The sequence below is a fragment of the Chiloscyllium plagiosum genome, unplaced genomic scaffold (genome assembly GCF_037043375.1).
Source record: "Chiloscyllium plagiosum isolate Xiang-an unplaced genomic scaffold, Cpla_swu_hap1 HiC_scaffold_24, whole genome shotgun sequence".
Classification (NCBI taxonomy): Eukaryota; Metazoa; Chordata; class Chondrichthyes; order Orectolobiformes; family Hemiscylliidae; genus Chiloscyllium; species Chiloscyllium plagiosum.
This window is the reverse complement of record NW_028270162.1, coordinates 44,648,081-44,669,253: the sequence shown is the minus strand read 5'-3', so window position 1 is coordinate 44,669,253 and position 21,173 is coordinate 44,648,081. Positions and strand designations below refer to the sequence as shown.

General features: G+C 40.5%; 1 protein-coding gene across 2 annotated transcripts in view; it reads right to left on the bottom strand.

The window, feature by feature from the left end:
* LOC122562755 (coiled-coil domain-containing protein 60-like) overlaps positions 1-21,173 on the bottom strand; it is a 97,448-nt gene that overhangs the window by 53,449 nt on the left and 22,826 nt on the right. For both annotated transcript variants that reach the window (XM_043715894.2, XM_043715899.2), the window contains exons 5-6: positions 2,201-2,386; positions 5-157 (exon numbers count right to left, since the gene is read on the bottom strand). In XM_043715894.2, coding sequence (XP_043571829.1) covers positions 5-157; positions 2,201-2,386 — 339 coding nt within the window. The remainder of the gene's footprint in view (positions 1-4; positions 158-2,200; positions 2,387-21,173) is intronic.

The following is a 21,173-nucleotide window of genomic DNA, read 5'->3' as shown; positions in this document are numbered from 1 at the left end:
TCACATGTCCTTTTCCGTCAATCTGGTTGACACAAGGCTACAATGTACTGGGGTGTAAGGTCGTGCATCTCGAATCTTTCTTTTACTGGAAGCCCTTCGGGGGTTGACTTTTAGTGCATTTGACCGTGGTGAGAAGATTGGTTCCGTTACAAAAATCCTAAGCAAAATACCATGACAAGAAAATATCATCACCAAGCACATATCAGCACAATTGAGGCTTTTCATTAATTTGGGAGTGCAACATGATTGAAAGTTGCACATACTGACGTTTTTCTGACATGAACAATGATATACGTTACAGATGCAGAATTTATGGGAATTTGTTTCAGTGTTGAGGGCACATCACGCTGCACCTCAGCATGTGCAAGGATGTTGTGCGTATGAGTTGGTAATACCAAAAAATGACTGCTCTTGGTGGCAGAAAGACAATGTCTAATTTCATACAATCATAGAATCCCTACAGTGTGGAAACGGGCTCTTCACCCCAACAAGTCCACACCGACCCTCCGAAGAGTAACCCACCCAGACCCATTCCCCCACATTTACACCTCACTAATGCACCTAACCTACACATCCCTGAATACTATGGGTTAATTTAGCATGTCCAATTCACCCAACCTGCACATCTTTGGACTGTGGGAGGAAACCAGAGCAGCCAGAGGAAACCCACGCAGACACAGGGAGAACATGCAAACTCCACATAGACAGTCACCTGAGGATGGAATCAAACCTGGGTCCCTGGAGCTGTGAGGCAGCAGTGCTAACCACTAAACCACCATGCCACCCCGATGGCAGTTTGTTTGCAACATATGTACATTTTAAGTCTACAAGGTTTCAAGTTGCATAGCACATAGATAAAACGCTAAAATCAAAGTAATATTTACAGAATTACACTTAAAAAACTCTCATAACTAGAAGGCTCTTCTGGACATCCTGAGATCACAAAAAGTATTATATAAAGAAAATGCCATCATCTTCTATCCACCCAACGCCAGGAAAGAGTCACTTCCTGCATAGGAATTGTTTGAGATCACTGTTAATGCTTTAGAGAGGTTATCCAGAACACATAGAAGCAGATGTAGGCCATTCAGCCCTTTAAGCCTGCTATGCTATTCAATGAGATTATAGCTGACGTAATAAGTCTCAATTTCACTTTCCTGTCTTTTCCCCCATAACCCTTGATTCTATTATTAATTAAAAATCTATCCATTTCAGCCTCGAATATACATAACAACCTAACCTTGGCAAGTCTTCTGTGGTAAAGAATTGCACAGATTCACCCCTTTGAGAGAAGAAATTCTTCCTCGTCTCTGTCCTAACTGGGTGATTCTTCCTCTGAGATTATGCTCATTGTATCCCCTGTCAGGGAGTCTAGGACCAATCTCTCAGCATTTACCCTGTCAAGCCCCTCCGAGATGCTTGTATGTTTCAGTAAAGGTCTCTTCCCATTCTTCTGAATTCCAATGAGTGCAACCTAACCTATTCAGCCCTTCTCATACAGCAAGCTGTCCATTCTCAGGATCAACCCAGTGGACTTCTCTGGACTGCCTCATTGTCAGTAAATCTTTCCTTAGATTAGAGGACCAAATCTGTTCACAGTATTCCAGCCATGGTATGACTGGTGTGTTTTTTCAACATTTTTTATATAATCAGTACAGTGATGAAGCAGGCCATTCAGTCCATCGATCCACACTGACCCTCTGAAAAGCATCCCATCCAGACCTATCCCCTACCCTATCCCTTTAACCCTGCACTTCCCATGGCTAATCCACCTAGCCTGCACATCCTAGATCGTGGGAGGAAACCCATGCAGACACAGGGAGAATGTGTTGCCCGAAGCGCTGTTCCCTGGCGCTGTGAGGCAGTGGTGCTAAGCCACTGTGCTGCCCAGATTAACTCTGCAAATAATACAACCCAAAAATGGTAATCTCTGGAAGATAGCAAGCTAGATAACAACCTATATAGAAAACTGCAGGCACTGTGTTCCTTAATGCAAAGTTAATCTTCTTTCAAATTAAACATAACTATAATTTTTAAAAAATTGTTTGAAGCTAATTTCTCTCCTGCCAAATTTGAATGATTATTTCTGAGAAAGAACAAAGATTTAGCTTACAAAACAATGAAATGCTGTCACAATGAAATACATACAGTATGTTGAATGAGCATAGTAGACCTCCAATAATATCAAAGAGCCACTTACCCCTTCACTTCATGTTGTTCTTCCTCAGATTCCTCATCTGAAGAGTACTTGGGAGGTTGCCATTCTTTGCTGCGTTTCTCCATTAGTTTCTTTTGCTCCATCAGCAGCACATTTTGTTTCTCCTCTTCCTCTCTCTTCAACCGCTTGAAGAAACCTTGTCCTCGTTTAGCTGTGTTTACCAACTGCCTGTCAAACAAGGTAAGACAGTGCAACTATAAAATTGGATCACTATCATCATGACAGATAGGAGGCCGGTTGTTCAACATATTCCTACTTCAGCTACCAAGGTTAGGTGGCTTGCACGGTCATTAATATCATCCATTGATGCTTGGAGAATGACCAACCGCAGTACTGAGATGCTTCTTCTTTAAGGGCCATTCTCAATATTTCTTGTATGAACTGCAGTAATGGATCAATCCTTTTCATGGGCATTTTTAATGCAGTTCTCTCACTGATTTTGTGGATTATGTAGTAGAAATGCCTCCCTCAACAGAAATCCCTGCTCTTCCCCTTGAGGGACCCCAGAAAAGCAAAACTTGTGAATCTTAGCTGTATCAAGGTTCCAAAGGCAAGACGTGTTATTGAAGATACACAAGCCAAGTACACAACACAGGGAGATCCTGGCTATAGTGAGAGTATTCTTGATGAAACCATTGGTAATATCAGTAAATATCAGACAAAGGAAATGTATGAAGCCAGTAAGAACAAGTTCTCCTGAAGATCCTTTCACTATTTGGTATGGGTGACAGTCTCCCTTTCACTACCAGGCATCTTGCAGGGGTAAACATACTGTCCCCATGACTTGTCCTACCTGCCTATCTCCTTTTCCACCTATCCTCTCCACCCTCTCCTTCCTGACCTATCACCTTCATCCCCTCCCCCATTCACCCATTGTACTCTATGCTACTTTCTCCCCACCCCTACCCTCCTCTAGCTTATCTCTCCACGCTTCAGGCTCACTGCCTTTATTCCTGATGAAGGGCTTTTGCCCGAAACGTCGATTTCACTGCTCCTCGGATGCTGCTGCCTGAACTGCTGTGCTCTTCTAGCACCACTAATCCAGAATCTGGTTTCCAGCATCTGCAGTCATTGTTTTTACTATACTGGGTTATAGTTTGGGTCCAGGTCTCTTGTGCTACCCATTAAGTTGAAGCAGCAAGGGTGAGGCACTGAATTGGTATTGATTGCCCAATTAAGGTCTCATTTGGATCATGGATAGTTGGCCCATCTGATGCCTCCCTGCTATCCTTAAAATCAGGGCACGGGTGGGACTGAGAGTCATGACACAAACAATAATTAATGGGTGTACCCATCTGAAAGGTGACGGTTTATTGGGTGACCAATAAAATTCAATCTGAGGAAACATTTTTTCAAATAAAACGTGGTGAAAGTTTGAATCTTGAATGGGATTTGATGCTAGATCATTTGGGTTACGAATGGGAATTCAGGCTCGATCATTTGTAAATATTAATGATGGGACTGATAAGTTTTTGCTATCCAAACCTTAAGGGATTAGGGAATAAACAGATTGCTTCAATTAGGTTGTGGATGGTGATTTTACTGAATGGTGGAACAGACTTGAGGGGCCAAATGATCTATTCCTGTTTCAACAACCAAGAATTAAGGTTTTTTTTTTGCAGCACTTAAGAAATGATTGAGTCTAATTTGCTGTCAAAACTCTGAGCATTCAAATTATACATTCAGAGCATGAGGGTGCTAATATGCCTTTGTTGTTTCAAGTCAGTGGTATTATATGAAATTGACAAGAATTGGCAGCCTGACCAAATTATTTCTTAGTTGCAGAAATTGCCATATATCTGTGTACTAAGTTCTGCCCTGTTGACTTAATCCACTTTGGGCACCAATATTCCTAGTCACATGCAGCAGGTGCTGTCTATACCAAGTAGAAGTGCAAGACAAAGGCTTGATGATGCATCAGCACTAAGGATTTTCAACTAACTGAAAAACGCTATCCTAAAGGATAGTGCTTCAGTTGCAAATTCAAATAGCTTGGTATTATGAGTATGCAACAATATTCTGAGTTACCTTTTGTATCCTAACACAATATTAAGTCAAGCATAAGGTTTACACTTCTTCATGAAACAGACATGATTCAAACTATCCTCCACTTCCTACAATAACAGTACCTCGCTACACCATCTCACTGAATTTAAAAACAGGGAGGAACGGAGAAGAAGTCGTCACTTTTCAATTTGCCTCATTTCCTGTAAATTGTTGTCGGAGACTTTCCTGGCTGTATCTGGTCACACCACATTATTTTTGGCTCATTAATTTATGCATTTCAGTATCCAGGCAGCTACTAAAGGACAGACAGGATACCAATCTGCAGGGATCTTCTGCATTCTTTTTGTTGATTTCTTCTTGCAAATCTGGAAGAGCTAAGTGAAGCACTTTGATCTCCCTCTGAGATCAGCCTACCGTCCTCCTTGTGAGAATCTGTCATGCAAAGCTGCTTACTGGGACGTGTTGCAATAATGTCACAGGAGCTGGCCTGTCACCCACTTCCAAAGCTCCCTTTTGCTTTTTTTTTAGCCCTAGCAAGCCTGTTGCTTTCACTTGCTGCCGTCATGCGCCAAAGCGTTTCGGTTCCCAATCCCAAAAAATCCCAATAGTCGAAATGGAACTATTTTTATATTAAGGGGTTGCTAAAGGAGAAAAGAAATTTGCGTGTTTACAACATCATTTGCAACTCCAGATATTCTGAAAGCACTTCACAGCATTTCAGGACTGAAGGGCATCTCAAGTGCTGGCCCTATTGTATCATGGAAAAACAGAAGCCAATCTTCACACAGCAAGATCCCATAATCAGCACAGAGGTAAATTAACTGGAGCAAATTAACAACAGCTTCAAGTCCATGTCTTTTGTTTAGCGAGAGTGACTGTATCAGCTGAAACATCAATGTTATTCAGGGTTGCTCTGCTATTCTCTGACTAACACCATGGAGGGCAGAAAGGGCCGTGATTAGATTCATGGTGTCACATTAGGCTCCTATTTTCTAACTACGTGAGCTTTAACCTGAGAAACCTCAAAGTGCAAAAATGAATGATTGAAAAAAAAATAAAAAATGAGAAAGAGCTTTGCATCATAGTGTTACTTGATACCATATTCTGTTTCTTGTACAACTGTGACTAATGTAAAAGGGTGACACTGTCCCACTGTAGGTCATGCATTTTCATTGACTTGATTTCAATGAGATTGAAAAGCAAACTATCTATCCATGGAACAAGAAACACAGAGTGCACCAATAGGAAAATGGAAAATTTTGTCCCTGTGTAAATCACAAAATTTTTACATACCACCTTGACCACTGAACTTCATGGAGGTGTAACTCGAAATAAATCAGTGTTGAGATAAAGGATGAGCAAAAGTGAATGGTTTGCTCTGCCTAATGATGGCGCTGCCCACAAATGCAGCCTCATGGCGTGCACGTGCATTCACTGGAGCAAATTAACAACAGCTTTAAGTCCATGTCTTTTGTTTAGTGAAAGTGTCCTTTTTTAAAGACAATAGTTCCAATAGTATAAGTAACCAGTGGACGAATGAACACATCTTCACAACAGCTACAATCACAGAAATGACGGGCAGCACCAAATTTGTTTTCTATTTCCCTCTACGGGCACCAGAGTAGTAGATCATGAATTATATGTCCAGGTATCAAGGCTGTCTAGTTTAAAGCCCAACTTATTTCTGCAGCTTTTATATAGTTCAGCACAACCACGCACACTGGATATGTGGATAAATGATAAATTGTCACCGTGCTAAAACCCACTGTGGGATAAGCCATGCTAATCAAATATCCTGTTTGCGTAATTATTGAACATGACGATGATCCAACTCTTATCTAATTTACCAGTCACCATAACAACTGCAAATGTCAAGCTGTTGACGCTACAACCCATTACCTGATGAAATGCTCAATGATAAGTTTATTGTTGTAAATGAGGTTCAGCCAGCAGCCCTGGAAAAGCAGCTATTTGCAGACAGTCTGAACTGCCTCTACTTGCACCTCATCAGCATGTCAAGTGCTCTGAATAGCATTATTAAGGAAATTAACATGCTATTCACTGTAGAGTCAAAACCTTAATTAACGCTTACTGTTTACAGAAGAAAAGAAAATCAGGCTGATGATATTCCTTGATTAAAGATATTTTAGGAGCAACACATACATTATCAAGGAGTTGCTTTCCTGTGGATGCATAAATCACTAGAAAAGGACCAAGCCCTGTATGCTGATGCCAAAATGGTACACCATCACAAGATGGTAGGCCATCTTGTGATACATATTGAGGATGCTGAAAATCTGATAAATAACAAAAATGCTGCGAGTATCCTGATGGTCAGACATCATCTGTTGAGAGGGAAATACTGAACCTTTCAGGTCAGTAGTCTTTCATTAGAACTAGAGGAAGTTAGATATTTAACAGTTTTTAAGCCATTAGGTGAAAGTGAGGACTGCAGATGCTGGAGATTAGAACCAAGAGCGTGGTGCTGGAAAAGCACAGCCAGTCAGGCAGCATCCGAAAAGCAGGAGAATCGGCGTTTTGGGCAAAAGCCCTCCGTCAGTTTTAAAGCCACGTCCATAGCCAGAGAAAGTGACAGGGACATGGCAGAATGGAATTAAAGAACAAAGGAAAAGCTCCTGTTCCTCATCCTACGAGATCTTTTCCTTTAATCTTCCCTTTACTCTTGCGCCTCTTTTTCCTTGACTCTCGACATGCTTTCATGCTGTTAAGTCTCGATCATCAGCCTGGAATATTGGGCTGGATTTTCCCTCCAGGGTTTAGGTTACTGACTATTCTGGCTTGGGGGATGGTGGGAAACAGCCACAAATCCAAACTCTGAAAGGTTCAACCCCATAACCTGTATGAACTCAGGCTCTCTGTTCAATTAAGCACGGTAGGTCAAAACAATATATACTTTTGGCCTGGTAGATAGGCTTGTAAAGCAGAAAGGCAAATCACATGCTCCCTAACCTCTTGTTTGATGGCTGTCTCACTTGTTTTTAACACCATGTTAGACAATCCAATCAGGACTCCTTCAGAAATGAAGAGCTGTACTTTCATTTTGACAGTTCTCTTGTTGTGAAGAACAGTCAGAGGAAGGCAAACCAGGCCCCTATGCTCACAGCAGTCAGCTGCCGTACTCTGAGATTTAATGTCAGATTCAAGTCCAGAATCTCAAACAGTCACTTTGACAGCTGCTATCAAAAGCTAAGTACATAAGGCAATTGTGAGATTAGGATACCAGGAGGGTACGGTCTGAACTGGTTGGCGACAGGGTGTCAGGTGAAAGAACACCTGGCAAGTAAGATCCCAAGGTACAATGTGGCCAGAAAGTGATGGAATGTTTAGGCTAGTTTTAAGTGGGTAGGTGACAGTGTTGGGTCCCAGTGATGGGGGTGTGGGGGTTGGGTCACATGTTGGATATCTACCTGCCTTGTCCCTCACCTCTGCTTTAATTAAAAACCACAGCTGGCCAAGTCGCACAGTGTGAAAACGTTAACATTCTCAGGCAGTTGACTGCTTTTGAATTCCATTTTATACTTACCCCCAATATCATGGACTGAGATGGGTTTTTTTTTAAAAAAGGGACCAAAACATTAATTTGAAATGGTCACAGACATCATCTGATCCACACAAGTTGGCCAATTTTCATGAAACTAATATGAATTAGACAAAGACAACCTGAGGTGAAATTAACATTTTATCCAAAGCCAGTGAAAGTGCTCATCCCCACCCTTGGAGCTATGGAAAGGTCCTTTTCTCCTATTTGATTTGCACCATCATTAGAATCTTCACATGTTGGAGATGAAGCATCACATGCAGATCGAATAAACAAACAAAAAGCAATTTCAAGAAGCTCTCTCTGTGCCAGAGGAGAAGAGATGGGCTTTACCTGCAAAACCAAAATGAATTGAAGAAGGCTCTGTACTGTGTCAAGGAAAAAAGCTAGTCATAACACCAACTGGAAAGAAACATTAGGAGACTGAAAACGAAAAAGATAACTTCAATATCCTCTACCCTGATGGTTGTGGAGATCAACCGAGATCACATCACAACTATGACCAAAAGTACCCTATATTGTACTAGGCACTAACACCTCTTAAGAATGTGCATGTCTCTCACATAACATGTTTCCGTGTGTGTGTCACTGCATGAAGGGCATATGCATTATTTCAAGCTTTTATTACATTCCTTGGGCAATAAAATTACACTTTCACACACAGAAACCCTGTGATTAGCGCCTTGGTGCAACAGTAAAAATTATTTAAATACATTTTAATTGGAACGAAGTAGAGTGTCGTGACAAAATAATTTACCTTTGGTACGACTAACTGAAGACACTGAAACAAGGAGAGCCAATTCACCTCTGCACACAATCCCCTTCAAAAACATTGGTTAATTTTACGGTAAGCACAGCAGCTTACCCCTCAGACTCTGGTTTAGTTGAAAAAATAATGATCCTTCACTCTGAAAGAGGAATCACTTTAATTTGATTTCCTGCACTTGGTCTGAGGAGGAAAACTGTCCAAATTTAAGTAAACTCTTAATTTAGAACTGTAAGCCAATTTCACTGGTTATATTCCAAAACTATTTTCGCATAAAGAAAGTGACCATTCAAATTATTACTGTTGCTCATTCAAGAACTACTTATTAACTCAGACAGCAGATGAAACAAGGACAGGACATTTTTTTCCTTATCTTTTGAACCAGATGATTCATGTATATAATGAATTCCTTGTGTGGAAATTCAGTCTACTAAAGTAATGGCATTAAAAACAAATACTAAAAGAAGCTCATTAATGCAAAGAATATTTCACAATTGAAAACATCTGAAGTGAAGCTCATATGAAATATTGGCAGACTAGGTGAAAATAGCATGTGAATTATGTGTGAATACATGTCAAGTATCACATTCAATAAATGGTGAATATAGTCAGTCATCAACCTTTAATGATCTCTAACAGCAACTACCTTCCGGCTTGCAAAGTTAATTTAGGTTACACAGTTGAAGACTTCAGTACATAGTAATAAACGGTAGGTTGTATGGTATGATGCTGCTAACATACAATCTTTCCCTTTACTCTTAGCAATAACATAGGAAGTTCTAGTCACTTATTTTAAAAAAATCAATTCCAGATATTGAAATAAATTATGGAAATTCACAGAGATCAATTTACATTTGGCAAAGGATTATCCAAACAAGTCATATCTGAAAAATCAGCCAGTGATCAGTCACTGCGTATTTACATTCAGTGTGGATAATACTCAAAGAGAAGTCACTTGTTCAATATTTTATTCCATTTCTGCTTTCTTAACTGTCTAACCCTTTTTTCTGGTGGATTAGAATGTCTATCCATGCTCAATTTTAACCCCTTTCCAATTATTCATACCTATCGCAGAATTTGGAGTGGGGCTGATAAATGTGTCCAATCCCAGTCTTGCATGAGAGCATCAAATTAATGACTGGTGACATTTTCTCCTCAGAATTTAGTGTCACAGACATTGACTTAACCACACAGACAAAAAAAACTTGGAAAATCACAGGTCCATAACATGTGGTGAAAGCTTTGCAAGACATTAACTCCTCCCAAATTACCTGATCGTTAATTTAGTGCCCCTGACCTATACTCATCAGGAAGACAATAAATATTTGTTTTATGTAAAACAGTAATAACTATTTATTACTAACAAAAAGTATTTCACAAAATTCTCGGAATGGCAATGATACAAATTCTTAAAAACACTAATTAATTACCCAGACTATTACCCTCAAACCCACCCACACCCACCCTGCCAACAGCTGGCACAAAAAACTCACAGACAAGATATAAGGCAAGTAGAAGAGGTTAGGTATTAGGTTACTGATAGAAAGAGAGAAACGTGGTAAGCCATGTGGCTAAATTCAGAGTATTTGAATCTCAGGTTAGTTGTTCCAACTTCTAAATGAGTAGCTCTACAACAGATTGGTGATGAAAGAGCTTAAGCCTTTGACAGAGTTACGGAGGTGGGTTGGTTACTCCTCCTGGGCAGTCTCCTTAAGGTACACTACCATTGGACACTCAGAGTCATAGAGAGTCATAGAGATGTACAGCATGGAAACAGACCATTCGGTCCAACCCGTCCATGCCGACCAGATATCTCAACCCAATCTAGTCCCACCTGCCAGCACCCGGCCCACTCATAATATGGCTCCTCGTAGAAAACAGTCTTCCAGTCAACCATTTTTGCTCCAGTCACAGTTTTCTATTCTTTGCTTTAACTAGTGTCCCTCTGGTTCCCTATCAGTCCGACACTCACAGTGTGTCTCCTGTCCAGGAGCAATCCTTTCTCAGACCTCATTGCTCAAGCTCTAACCATCGACTCTTCACACAGGAGACTGCGGGATTTTGCTTTACAACTCTAGCCCCTTGTTTTTCCCACCCAATTGTAACTTTTCTTCCTGGTCTCTTGCATGAGGTCGTGGGGTTAAACGCTCTCTTAGCTTTGGTTGGCTTTCTGTAATGTGGGGGCTGACCAAGCAGTTGACAGTCTCAATCCTTGCTGATTCCTGATGTGCCCAACGCCAATCCCCAGCAGGGGGTCTGGGTAGCACTGGATTGAAATGTGAACCTTATTCACAATCCCTGTCTTTTCTGATAATTTAAAAAAAATTAATGTTAGAAGTTAGTCATAGAAGGAAATGTTAGAAATAAAGGAAAGGGTTATAACATTCTGGTAGACTAGGATATCCATTCTAGAATGTCCAATCCAAAGATGTGCAGGTTAGGTGAATTGGCCATGCTAAAATTGCCCTTAGTGTTAGGTGCATTCGTCAGAGGGAAATGGGTCTGGGTGGGTTACTCTTCAGAGGATCGGTGTGGACTTGTTGGGCCGAATAGCCTTTTTCCGCACTGTGGAGAATCTAATTTAATTATTCATGCTCAATGTAAACCTCTCTCCATTTATTCATATCTATCAGAGAATTTGGAGCTGCGTTGATGAACGTGTCCAATCCCAGTTTTGTTTGGTAGCATCGAAGTAACAACCGGCAACCATTTCCCCTCAGAATTTCATAATTAGTTGCTGTTTATATGGGGATTCTTTGTGTACATTTTAATCTTTTGACTGTTTTTGCAAAGATGTGAGCAGTTACCACAGAAGTTAATTGCAAGAGAAACCACTTATAGCTGAAGCAGAAAGATGAGAAATGGTAGTTTCTAGGCAACTAATGGTACCAGTTATTAACTTGATTGTGAACATAAATCAACACTGCTGGAATAAAATGTGCAAATTGCCCTTCTTCCATCCACTTATGACTAGGTAACTTTGATAATGATGGAGTCATTTTTACTCTTGTATCACTATGGAGTCAATGACATGATGGATTCCTAATAGCTGATTCTGTTATAGCAAATTGCATTCTTTTGTCAATTCAAATTATTCAACAGTTTGTGTTGTTAAAAACCTGTTACAATTTTGTTTGTCAGTGTCTTTATCATTTCAGACTTCCGCCATATACTGGACATGAATTATCCTTCAACAGTAACTGCTTCACCGATCACGTTCTCCAACATCAGATGTGTTGTGACATTGTGTGATCCACCTGTGATAATGCTAAACTAAGGCAGAAAGAATCAGGCATTGAGACTGAGGGGTGAGTCCATCTACACTGAAACTAAAGAAAGAAATTTCATTTGTGTCACACCTTTCAGGACCTCAGCATGTTCCAAAGTAGTGTACAGCCAATTAATTTCTCTTAAAACGTACTAACGGTGTGTTGTGGCAGCTATTTCAAGTGTCAGTCATTATGGAATTGCAGGTGGTAGTCCCATTTTTTATTCCAATGTATTGCATTCAAGTAATATGTATATATAGAAATTCGTTAAAAAATATGATGGGCACTGAGCCAGCCTTAAACCAGAGAGGGCACTCTCATTGCTGAATGAAATGCCAGTGAATGCAAAATCTAAGCAAACATTTCAGAGCAGTACGGAAGGAGTGCTGTACTGTTGGCAGTGCCACAATTCTGAAAAGATAATTAGCTTAGTGCAAAAACATAAATTGCTGAAAAATCTCAGCTGTGGAGAGAAATCAGAGTTAACGTTTCAGATCCGGTGACCCTTCCTCAGAATCTCTTCCAGACATGTCCACCTTGAAGAGGTTCTGCTCCTCTCTCTGACAGTTCTGAGGAAGGGTCACTGGACCCAAAACTTTAACTCTGATTTCTCTCCACAGATGCTGCCAGGCCCACGGAGATTTTCCAGCAATTTCTGATTATGTTTCAGACTTCCAGCATTCACAGGTCTTTCTGTTTTTAATTAATTTAGAGTACATCTGCTCACACAGGTGGACATTAAAGATCCCATGACACTTTTTGATGAAGCACAGTCAAGCTCTCTTAGGACAATATATAGCCCCCAAATAACATAAATAAAGAGGTTATTTAATTATTGTGTGCAGGACAAACCAACTGTCACAATACACCATTAGTACATTTTAAGAGAAATTAATTGGCTGTACACTACTTTGGAACATGCTGAGGTCCTGAAAAGTGTGACACAAATGAAATTTCTTTTTTTTGTTTCAGTGTAGATAGACTCACCCCTCAGTCTCAATGCCTGATTCTTTCTGCCTTAGTTTAGCATCATTACAGGTGGATCACACAATGTCACAATCCTGACTTTTAAAAGAATTTGTTCATGGGATGTGGGTGCCACTTGTTGGGCCAATATTTACTGCCCATTCCTAATTGCCTAGAGGGCAGATAAGATTCAACCACATTGCTGCAGGACTGGAGTCACATATGGACCAGGTCAGGTAAAGATGGCAGGTTTCCTCCCTTAAAAGACATTAGTCAACCAAAAGGGATTGTATGACCATCAACAATAGTAATATGCCACCACACCATGAGCCCAACTTAATTTTTCAGATTTATTTATTGAACTCAAATGTCACTATCTGTCACGGTGGGCCTCAAACCCTTGTCTCCAGAACTTTAAACTTGGATTTTGGATTACCAGTCCAGTGAGATAGCCACTACATCATTATGTCCCAAGCAACAGCTCTCCCAACTTGTTTTGGAGACTTGAAATTTGCATTCAATTTTCTTGTACAGTAGCCATCGGATGTGGCAAAATGGAATATGGTGCCCCTATGCCACAATGCTACAAAGTTCAGCGTCATTGAAATTAAGTGTCTGAAAGGGTTAATGCTGAAGAATGCAACAAGCAACTCCCAACCCCTCCAAAAAAATGTGAATGTCACAAGAACTTGTCTATGGAAGTACGGCTTTGAGTCTTGAAGAAGCAATACTGAACATTAAAGTGATCCTCAGAGTCAGTAACAATGTCTACCAGACGAGTATAATCTTTACCTGCAATAGACTACATCGTCTTCAAGATACGTGTCTTTTCATTGGACTACATGTCATTTTTTCTCTACTACAGTAGACCAAGCAGGTAGATCCTTACCAGGAAATAAGATGGGGCCAGCATATCTACTGGACAATCTTACACTATGATGAGTGGTACTAAGGATTCACCCATACAAAGTACTGGCAATGGTAGAGATCTGAAGGATCTCCAGACAAAGCTTTAAGAAGGCTGGCCTCGCAGACAGACATTTAGCAGCTGTAAAAGCTGAACTTTTGAGAATCCTGCAGAACAGACTCTCATGGTAAGAATCTGCAAGTGCCTACATTCCCTCCAAAAGACACACTGAAACAGGAGAATTAGGAACTCCCGAGAGCTGGAATGTGTGTCACTTGTTAACTGAGGTTGGAAGGATGACAGTTCAACATCTCTGGATCTAGAGTTTCCAGGCAGGATACAAAAGGGAATAAAGAAAGGTGGGAGCGTTGCCTTATTGGTTAAAATATTAGACACAGCTCTGAGAAGGGGATGGTACACTACATAACTATACTGAAAGATTAAATGAGACCATATGGGTTAAATTCTGAAATGTAAGAAAGGGCAGCCACACATGTACTATAGACTCCCAAATAATAGCAGAGGGTGAGAGGAGCAACAACATTAGCAAATCTTTGAGTAAAAAATATGATCAAAAGATAATAGTTGGTGTCCTTAAATACATCAACTGGGGTACAAAGAGTGTAAAAGGCATAGACGACACAAAATTCTTCAATTGCTTCAAGGGAACTTTATTTAGTCAGCACATAGCAAGCCCAATGATACAGAGTGCAATTCTAGATTCAGTCTTAGGAAGTGTGGCTGTGGATTTTGTAGAAGTGAGCAACAATTTTCATAGAAAGATCCCTACAGTGAGGAAACAGGCCATTTGGACCAACAAGTCTACACCAACCCTTTAAAGAGTAACCCACCCAGACCCATTCCCCTACCATATTACTCTACATTTGCCCCTGACTAATACACCTAGTCTACACATCCGAACACTCTGGGCAATTTAGCTTGCTAGTTCACCCAGCCTGCACATCTTTGGATAGTGGGATGAAGCCCACGCAGACACGGGGAGAATGTGCAAACTCCACACAGACAGTCGCCCGAGACTGGAATTGAATCCGGGTCCCTGGTGCTGTGAGGCAGCAGTGCTAACCACTGAGCCACCGTGTTGCCCTTATTTGGGGATAGTGATCATAATACAGTCAGATTTAGCATCACTGTGGAAAGAGACACAGTTAGAATGGAAATAAAAGCTCTAAATTAGGGGTTGACAGACTTTACAAAGCTGAGAGATGGTCTGGCAAAGGTGGACTGGTTACAGCTACTTGAAGGAACGTCAGTGGGAAGCATTCAAATTCTACGGGCACATTATAAACATGTTCCCAGAAAGCAGAAGGGTCGTATATTTTAATGGAAAATGTGACTATGGAGTTTTGATATCTGAATTCACATGAAATAGACTATTGTTGAAATTGCTGATAAGATTTTGTTAGATTTAATAAAATCAAAAGTGGTTTGATTTTAGATAAGGCTGTTCAGATGCTGAGTGAAGCCAACATCCAGAAGCAACACAGATTAATCCTAAGAGGAAAAGATCAACCTTGTCACAGGAGATCAGCAGAATCTATTCAATCATCAAGGTTTTTTAAAAAAAACTTTGAATGACACACATGAGAAGCCAGTACAGCGACCAGTACAGACACGAGATATTGATATTATTGTCAGCACTGTGGAGCAAGGAAATCTCAAAGGAACAAGCTGTGCCCAACTTTTAAAAAGGAATGCTTTATCTGCAAGACAGTAGGCCACTCTCAGAGATGTGCCCCAAGTACAACATAGTCATAGAGCAACAGAGCAATAGCCACTCATACCAAGAGGTTCATGAGATAAAACAGGCTACAATGGAAGTAAAACCAAGGCAATCAAAGGAGAAACAGGGATGCACTACTAGCATTTGGCAAAAAGATATTTATGTCAATGCACATCTCACTAATTTTACACTTGTTGCGGGGTGAATGTCATGACGATCAGACAGCCTACCATGGTTGGAAAAAGAACCCCACTATTTATACCTTACAGCAGGGAAAGGAGGTATATCACTTAGATTTAAAGGTGTGCATCCAGCAACTCAGCAGCACAAAGGATGCCAAATAATAGAGAACATGTACATATTTCACAATCAAGGTGTACGCGTATTTTGACTTGATCTTCTTCAAATGGAGGAAGGAGTCAAATTAGTTCAAGTCCAGAAACAACAGTTTAAGGAATAGCTAGTTACAGAACTACTGGTCAAGTGACAGCATATTATGAACAACAAGTCAAAGAAATTTTGGTCACCAAACAACTGGTCACGGGACAGCTGGCTGAAGATTTCACAGGCCTTCCTAGACTCATGGCAGAGCCCAAACTGAAGTTTAATCTATGGTATCACTAACAGAGGGTGGTCACTAAGCCACAAATCAGCTCTACCAAATTTGACGGAAGTGACTAAGAATGAGTCACTTTTCATTGGTATGATGTAAAAGCGTGGCCAGACCAAAGGTGCAGTGGATTCACAACAAACACATGCTAATGCACCTACAGTATTTCACAATCATACAGACTTCCTGAAGCATGGGTTATTCCAGCTTCACTCCAGGAAGATGTCCTGGGAAAGATACACAGGGATCACCACGTGCACAGGCTGAACTTGGTCAGCAGTGTAGTGATCTGGGATCTTGAAGGCTGTTGAAGATCTCGTAGCCCATAGTACAACCTGTAACTATACAGAGTTAGCAGACTTGTTTTCCACTGTTATCAATACAGTAGAGAGTTCAGATTGTAAGAATCATCAGGATTTGTGAAAAACCACACCATAAACATCAGATAGCCGAAGATCAGTATTCATTTGAGATAACAAACAAATTTTAACTGGTGTCACTCAGAGTACAACACAGCTTGGTGTGCAATTAGATATGACAGATTTACGTCTGGTGTCAAATGTTGAGCTATTTCAAATGATGCAGGTTTTAACAAAGAATTCCATTTCCTTATCTTCAGAGTGACAGAGATCATCCAAGTAAGAAGCAAAACTCAAATAGCAGAGGCAAGAGACAGTATTTTGGTTTCATCAACACTACAATCACCAAGAGCGAATGGAAGTGTTGAAGTTAAGAAACAAGTTAAAGTAAGATTCTCCACACTTTAGCACAGATTTATCAGCAGATTGAGAATAATACTCTGCTTTCACAGATTGAAAACGTGTTGTGTACAACTCCATGGTGGCTACCACTGAGATGGAATGACCAATATCCACATATTCAATCAGTAAGAAACTGCCTGGTACAGAGACCCAAGAGACACCAAATAGAAGAAGTAGCTTTTGCAACAAGACAACCATCCTCTGTGTTAGCCAGGCTGCTGCACAGAGCGAGACAGGAGGACCACTTGGAGACATGTCCCTGAAAATGAGATGATAGTCAGGAAGCAGCAGAGACACAGAGGTACTAGTCACTGACAGGGGCTAGGAATGCTCAGTATGTAAAAAAACTGCCTTCGCAGGGGAAAACAGCTTGTGAACTGAGAATGACCAGAGTCCAGGTACTGCTTGGAACTAACCATATTCTTCAGAAAAAGTAAGAAAGATGAGGTCATTCAGAAGCCTTACTTGGATGAGGGGCAATGAGGTAATGCTACCTAGCTCCTTGGTCCAAAGCCAATAAGGTAAAGACATGCGATTAACAGATGAGCCTGAGCCAATGGGAAAAACACACCACGACTCAAGAAAGATAATGAAAGAGGATAAAAGACCCTTGAGGCATACAGGCAGTGGTAACTCTGGAGACAAGCACTCACAAACCAATGCTGAAAATGTGTTGCTGGAAAAGCGCAGCAGGTCAGGCAGCATCCAAGGAACAGGAGATTCTCCTGTTCCTTGGATGCTGTCTGACCTGCTGCGCTTTTCCAGCAACACATTTTCAGCTCTGATCTCCAGCATCTGCAGTCCTCACTTTCTACTCACAAACCAATCCCCACATCAGGGATGTGGGCGGGGGGGGGGGGGGGGGGGGGGGGGGAGAGAGAGAGAGAGAAAGAGAGAAAGAAAGAGAGCGTGCACACCTCCTCAGCAGCAGCGAAACAGTTATTCAGATCAGGTCTTACCTTTTGTGTTCTGTGACTGCTGAGGAAGTGTCAGGGGACTCGAGTGGGTATATAAATAGATTTTTAATTCTGGTTGTGGGAAAATATATAAGCTCCAGTTTGAAAGAGAAAATGTAAGAGATAGGTGCACAGTTTAATACATTAACAAAGTAACATGTGAATTTATAAGAATTGACTCTTTTTCTCTCTGTGCAGCTATTGCTGGATTCAGACAGCAGTTGGTGGTGGCCAGGCTCAAACAGACTTCAACATCTGTAAAGGAGGTTTAGGAGATGAAAGATTCTCCAGTTAACACAGCAGAGCCTGTTTCAGCAGGAAAGATGTCCATAGTGAAGAAGATCAAAGTAGTTTAAAGGTTCTCCAGTTTAAAAGGACTCAGACTCACACTGTTAGGAACAGAATCAAAGTTAACAGTCTGTAACCCAAAAATCGAACAATCTTCCAAGCCTGAAGAGAATGTTCTGGGAGAACAGAGAAACCTCCAGACTGCCTGAATTTGTGAAGTCAGAGTCTTGGTGGGAGATAGGTTACTAGTAAATGGAATTATATCCAAAAACATACAATGTGAAGAATGGGTCAGGTGCTGTATTAGGATCTGAAAGGGGTAATGCTGAGGAGTACATTTACCATGGCTGAACATGATGATGTCATACACACTTGGGAGAACAGCTTTGGATCTTGAAGGATGAAAACATAACAGTGAGAACCACATCATAATCTCTGCAATCAACAGACAGGAGTGTTCCCTCCCAGTTGGAGAACACTTCAGTGGTCCGGGACATTCGACCTCAGATCTTTGGGTGGCGATCCTTTAAGGTGGACTTCGGGACAGGCAGCAACAAAAAGAGCAGAGGCTGATAGCTAAGTTCCATACCCATAGGGATGGCCTCAACCAGGACCGTGAGTTCATGCCACACTACAGGTGACCCCATTGCACTACACATACATATACACACACATGCTCGCACACACGCACATATACACATACAAGTTTGTGGGGTGAATTTGTACTTGCACAGTCACATTGTACTTTGCTCAAAAACTGCATGAATCCATGTAAGAGTCTGTTAATTCATTTTTTAGATTAGAATCAGTTTAAACATTATGGCACAGAAAGCAGCACAGAGAGGTGCTAATATATTGTCTGGGCTGACACCAATGATTAAAGTTCACTTGAGAATGTAACTTTTAAAAATGTTTTGCGATTTACATACGAAAGAAGCAAAACTAACATGGTCATTCTAACAGATGAGAGACTTACGAAATAATCAAGGTATTTATCAATGTATAATTTCAATTACATAACACTGTAAACTTTTGCTATAAATTCTATATCCTACAATTGTGTATTCCACAACCATCCGATGAAGGAGCGGTGCTCCAAAAGCTAATGCTTCCAATTAAACCTGCTGAACTATAACCTGGTGGCGTGTGATTTTTAACATAATCTCTGACTGTATGTTAACCATATACCTTGATCTATGAGAATATATAATATGACATAACATGTAAACTTAAAATAGTCTGTATGAATTCGTATATCTCTCTGGGTCACAGCAAGTGGTTGTGCAGATAAGATACTAACAACACTCCACTTCTCACAGTTAAAGAATGTGTGGGACACATGAGGTGTGAGAAACGAAAGTGTTTGTCTCACACTTTGGAGCTAACGGAGCAGCTGTGAGAGTCCCACAGGATCTCCTATCTGTTAATTGAACTTTGTGTCACACAGAAACACTTGTGGCCATGCACACCCCATCAGTCTCAGAGCTCTTTGAAGAACAGGAACTGTAACTTCGACAAGTAACATTACTGGGTGAAAGGGCATGACAACCTAAAGGCAATTTGCTTTTGTCATAGTTTTACATGCAGCAATTTTAAGTTTCACCTTATGTTGGCTTTGAGTACAGAAATACTGAATTGTTACTAGTGAGAACATGAAGGATGTTGTAAATTTAAAGAGCTGTTAAATAGTATGTGCGCCTTGACAGTGATGCTAATACTTCAACAGTGGTGCATACAATCAGTTGATCTTAGTACATAAATCATGTTCACCCTAAGGTCAGAGTCCATCCCTTTCTAAAGCTGCTGCTAACAGCCCCACCTGCTGGATCTTCTTCTTAATTGATCACAGAGAGCACATTGTTACATTACAGGAAATCAGGTTAAATTTATTTTGAAGCAAATAATTTTTCTTCCCAATTCATCTGAACACTTTAAAGAGCAATGCCATCTATCAACGGAATGAATTCCCCTCTGTAGCTGGGAGAGTGGTCAACACTTCTAAACTAGATGGAAGAAAAAAAGTGGTTGCTTGAAGGAGGAAGACATACCATCCTAGGCAAAAAAAACTGGCACAGATTCTGCTGTAGTAATGAAGGTGAAATTGTCAGAATTTACCACCTCTCATTACTCCTTTCAAATTGACAGAAACCTTTGGAGTTTGCACACATCCAGGAAATGCAGAAATTCAGATGTTGATTTGATCTGATTTATTATTGTCACATGTACTGAGACATGGTGAAAAGTATCATTTTGTATGCTTTCCAGACAAATCCTATCTTAATTAAGTACATCAGGATAATAGAACAGAATGCAGAATATAGTGATGCAGCTACTGAGAAGGAGCAGGGAAAGATCAATTCTAATATATAGAGGTCCATTCGTAAGTCTGACAACAGTGGGGAAGAAGCTGTTCTTGAATCTGTTGTGTTTGATGATTCTACACCTCTCCACAGAGTGCATTGTTGTAAATCTGTGCAAGTGACAATCCATTAGAAATATTCAAGCCTATGACAACTTACCCTTGTTTTAAACTGTTTAAAACACCCGAGAAAGTTACTTCCTGACAATGAAGCGCGACAGTGTGTTATCATAACTACTACAGAAGAGCCTCTCCACCCCGAGAAAACTAATTTTAAACTTGGGGTAATGGTATGTTATTCCATTCTGATAAAAATATGTAAGTTTTTAAATTAAGAATTTTTAACCTCAGTTTGTTTATTGTTCAGCTTCTAATGCTGTTTTTAAACAATTTGTTTCTCATTCTGTGAAATGTATTGCAGAGGTTGTCAGATATGTCAATGCTTTGAAGCCTCAACATATTCCTCCCAAAGCAGGGGTTGATTGTTTTAAAAGTAAATGACTGGTAATGAAGGAGTGGTTGCCACTTTTGCCATTCACCATGCAGGGTCTGCTCTGGGTGGGCATAACAAAACTCCCATGCATCTTGAAAATACAGTCTGTATCGGTGGTTCAATCAAAATAAACCAAATAAATGCTAGTGACACCCACATCCTATTAATGAACGATAAGTAGAAAATACTTCCTCTGCTAACTTTCAAACATGGGCTTTGGCCTTAACTCTGGATTTCCCAATGAAAACAGCACAACCATGTTCCATCAGTTTA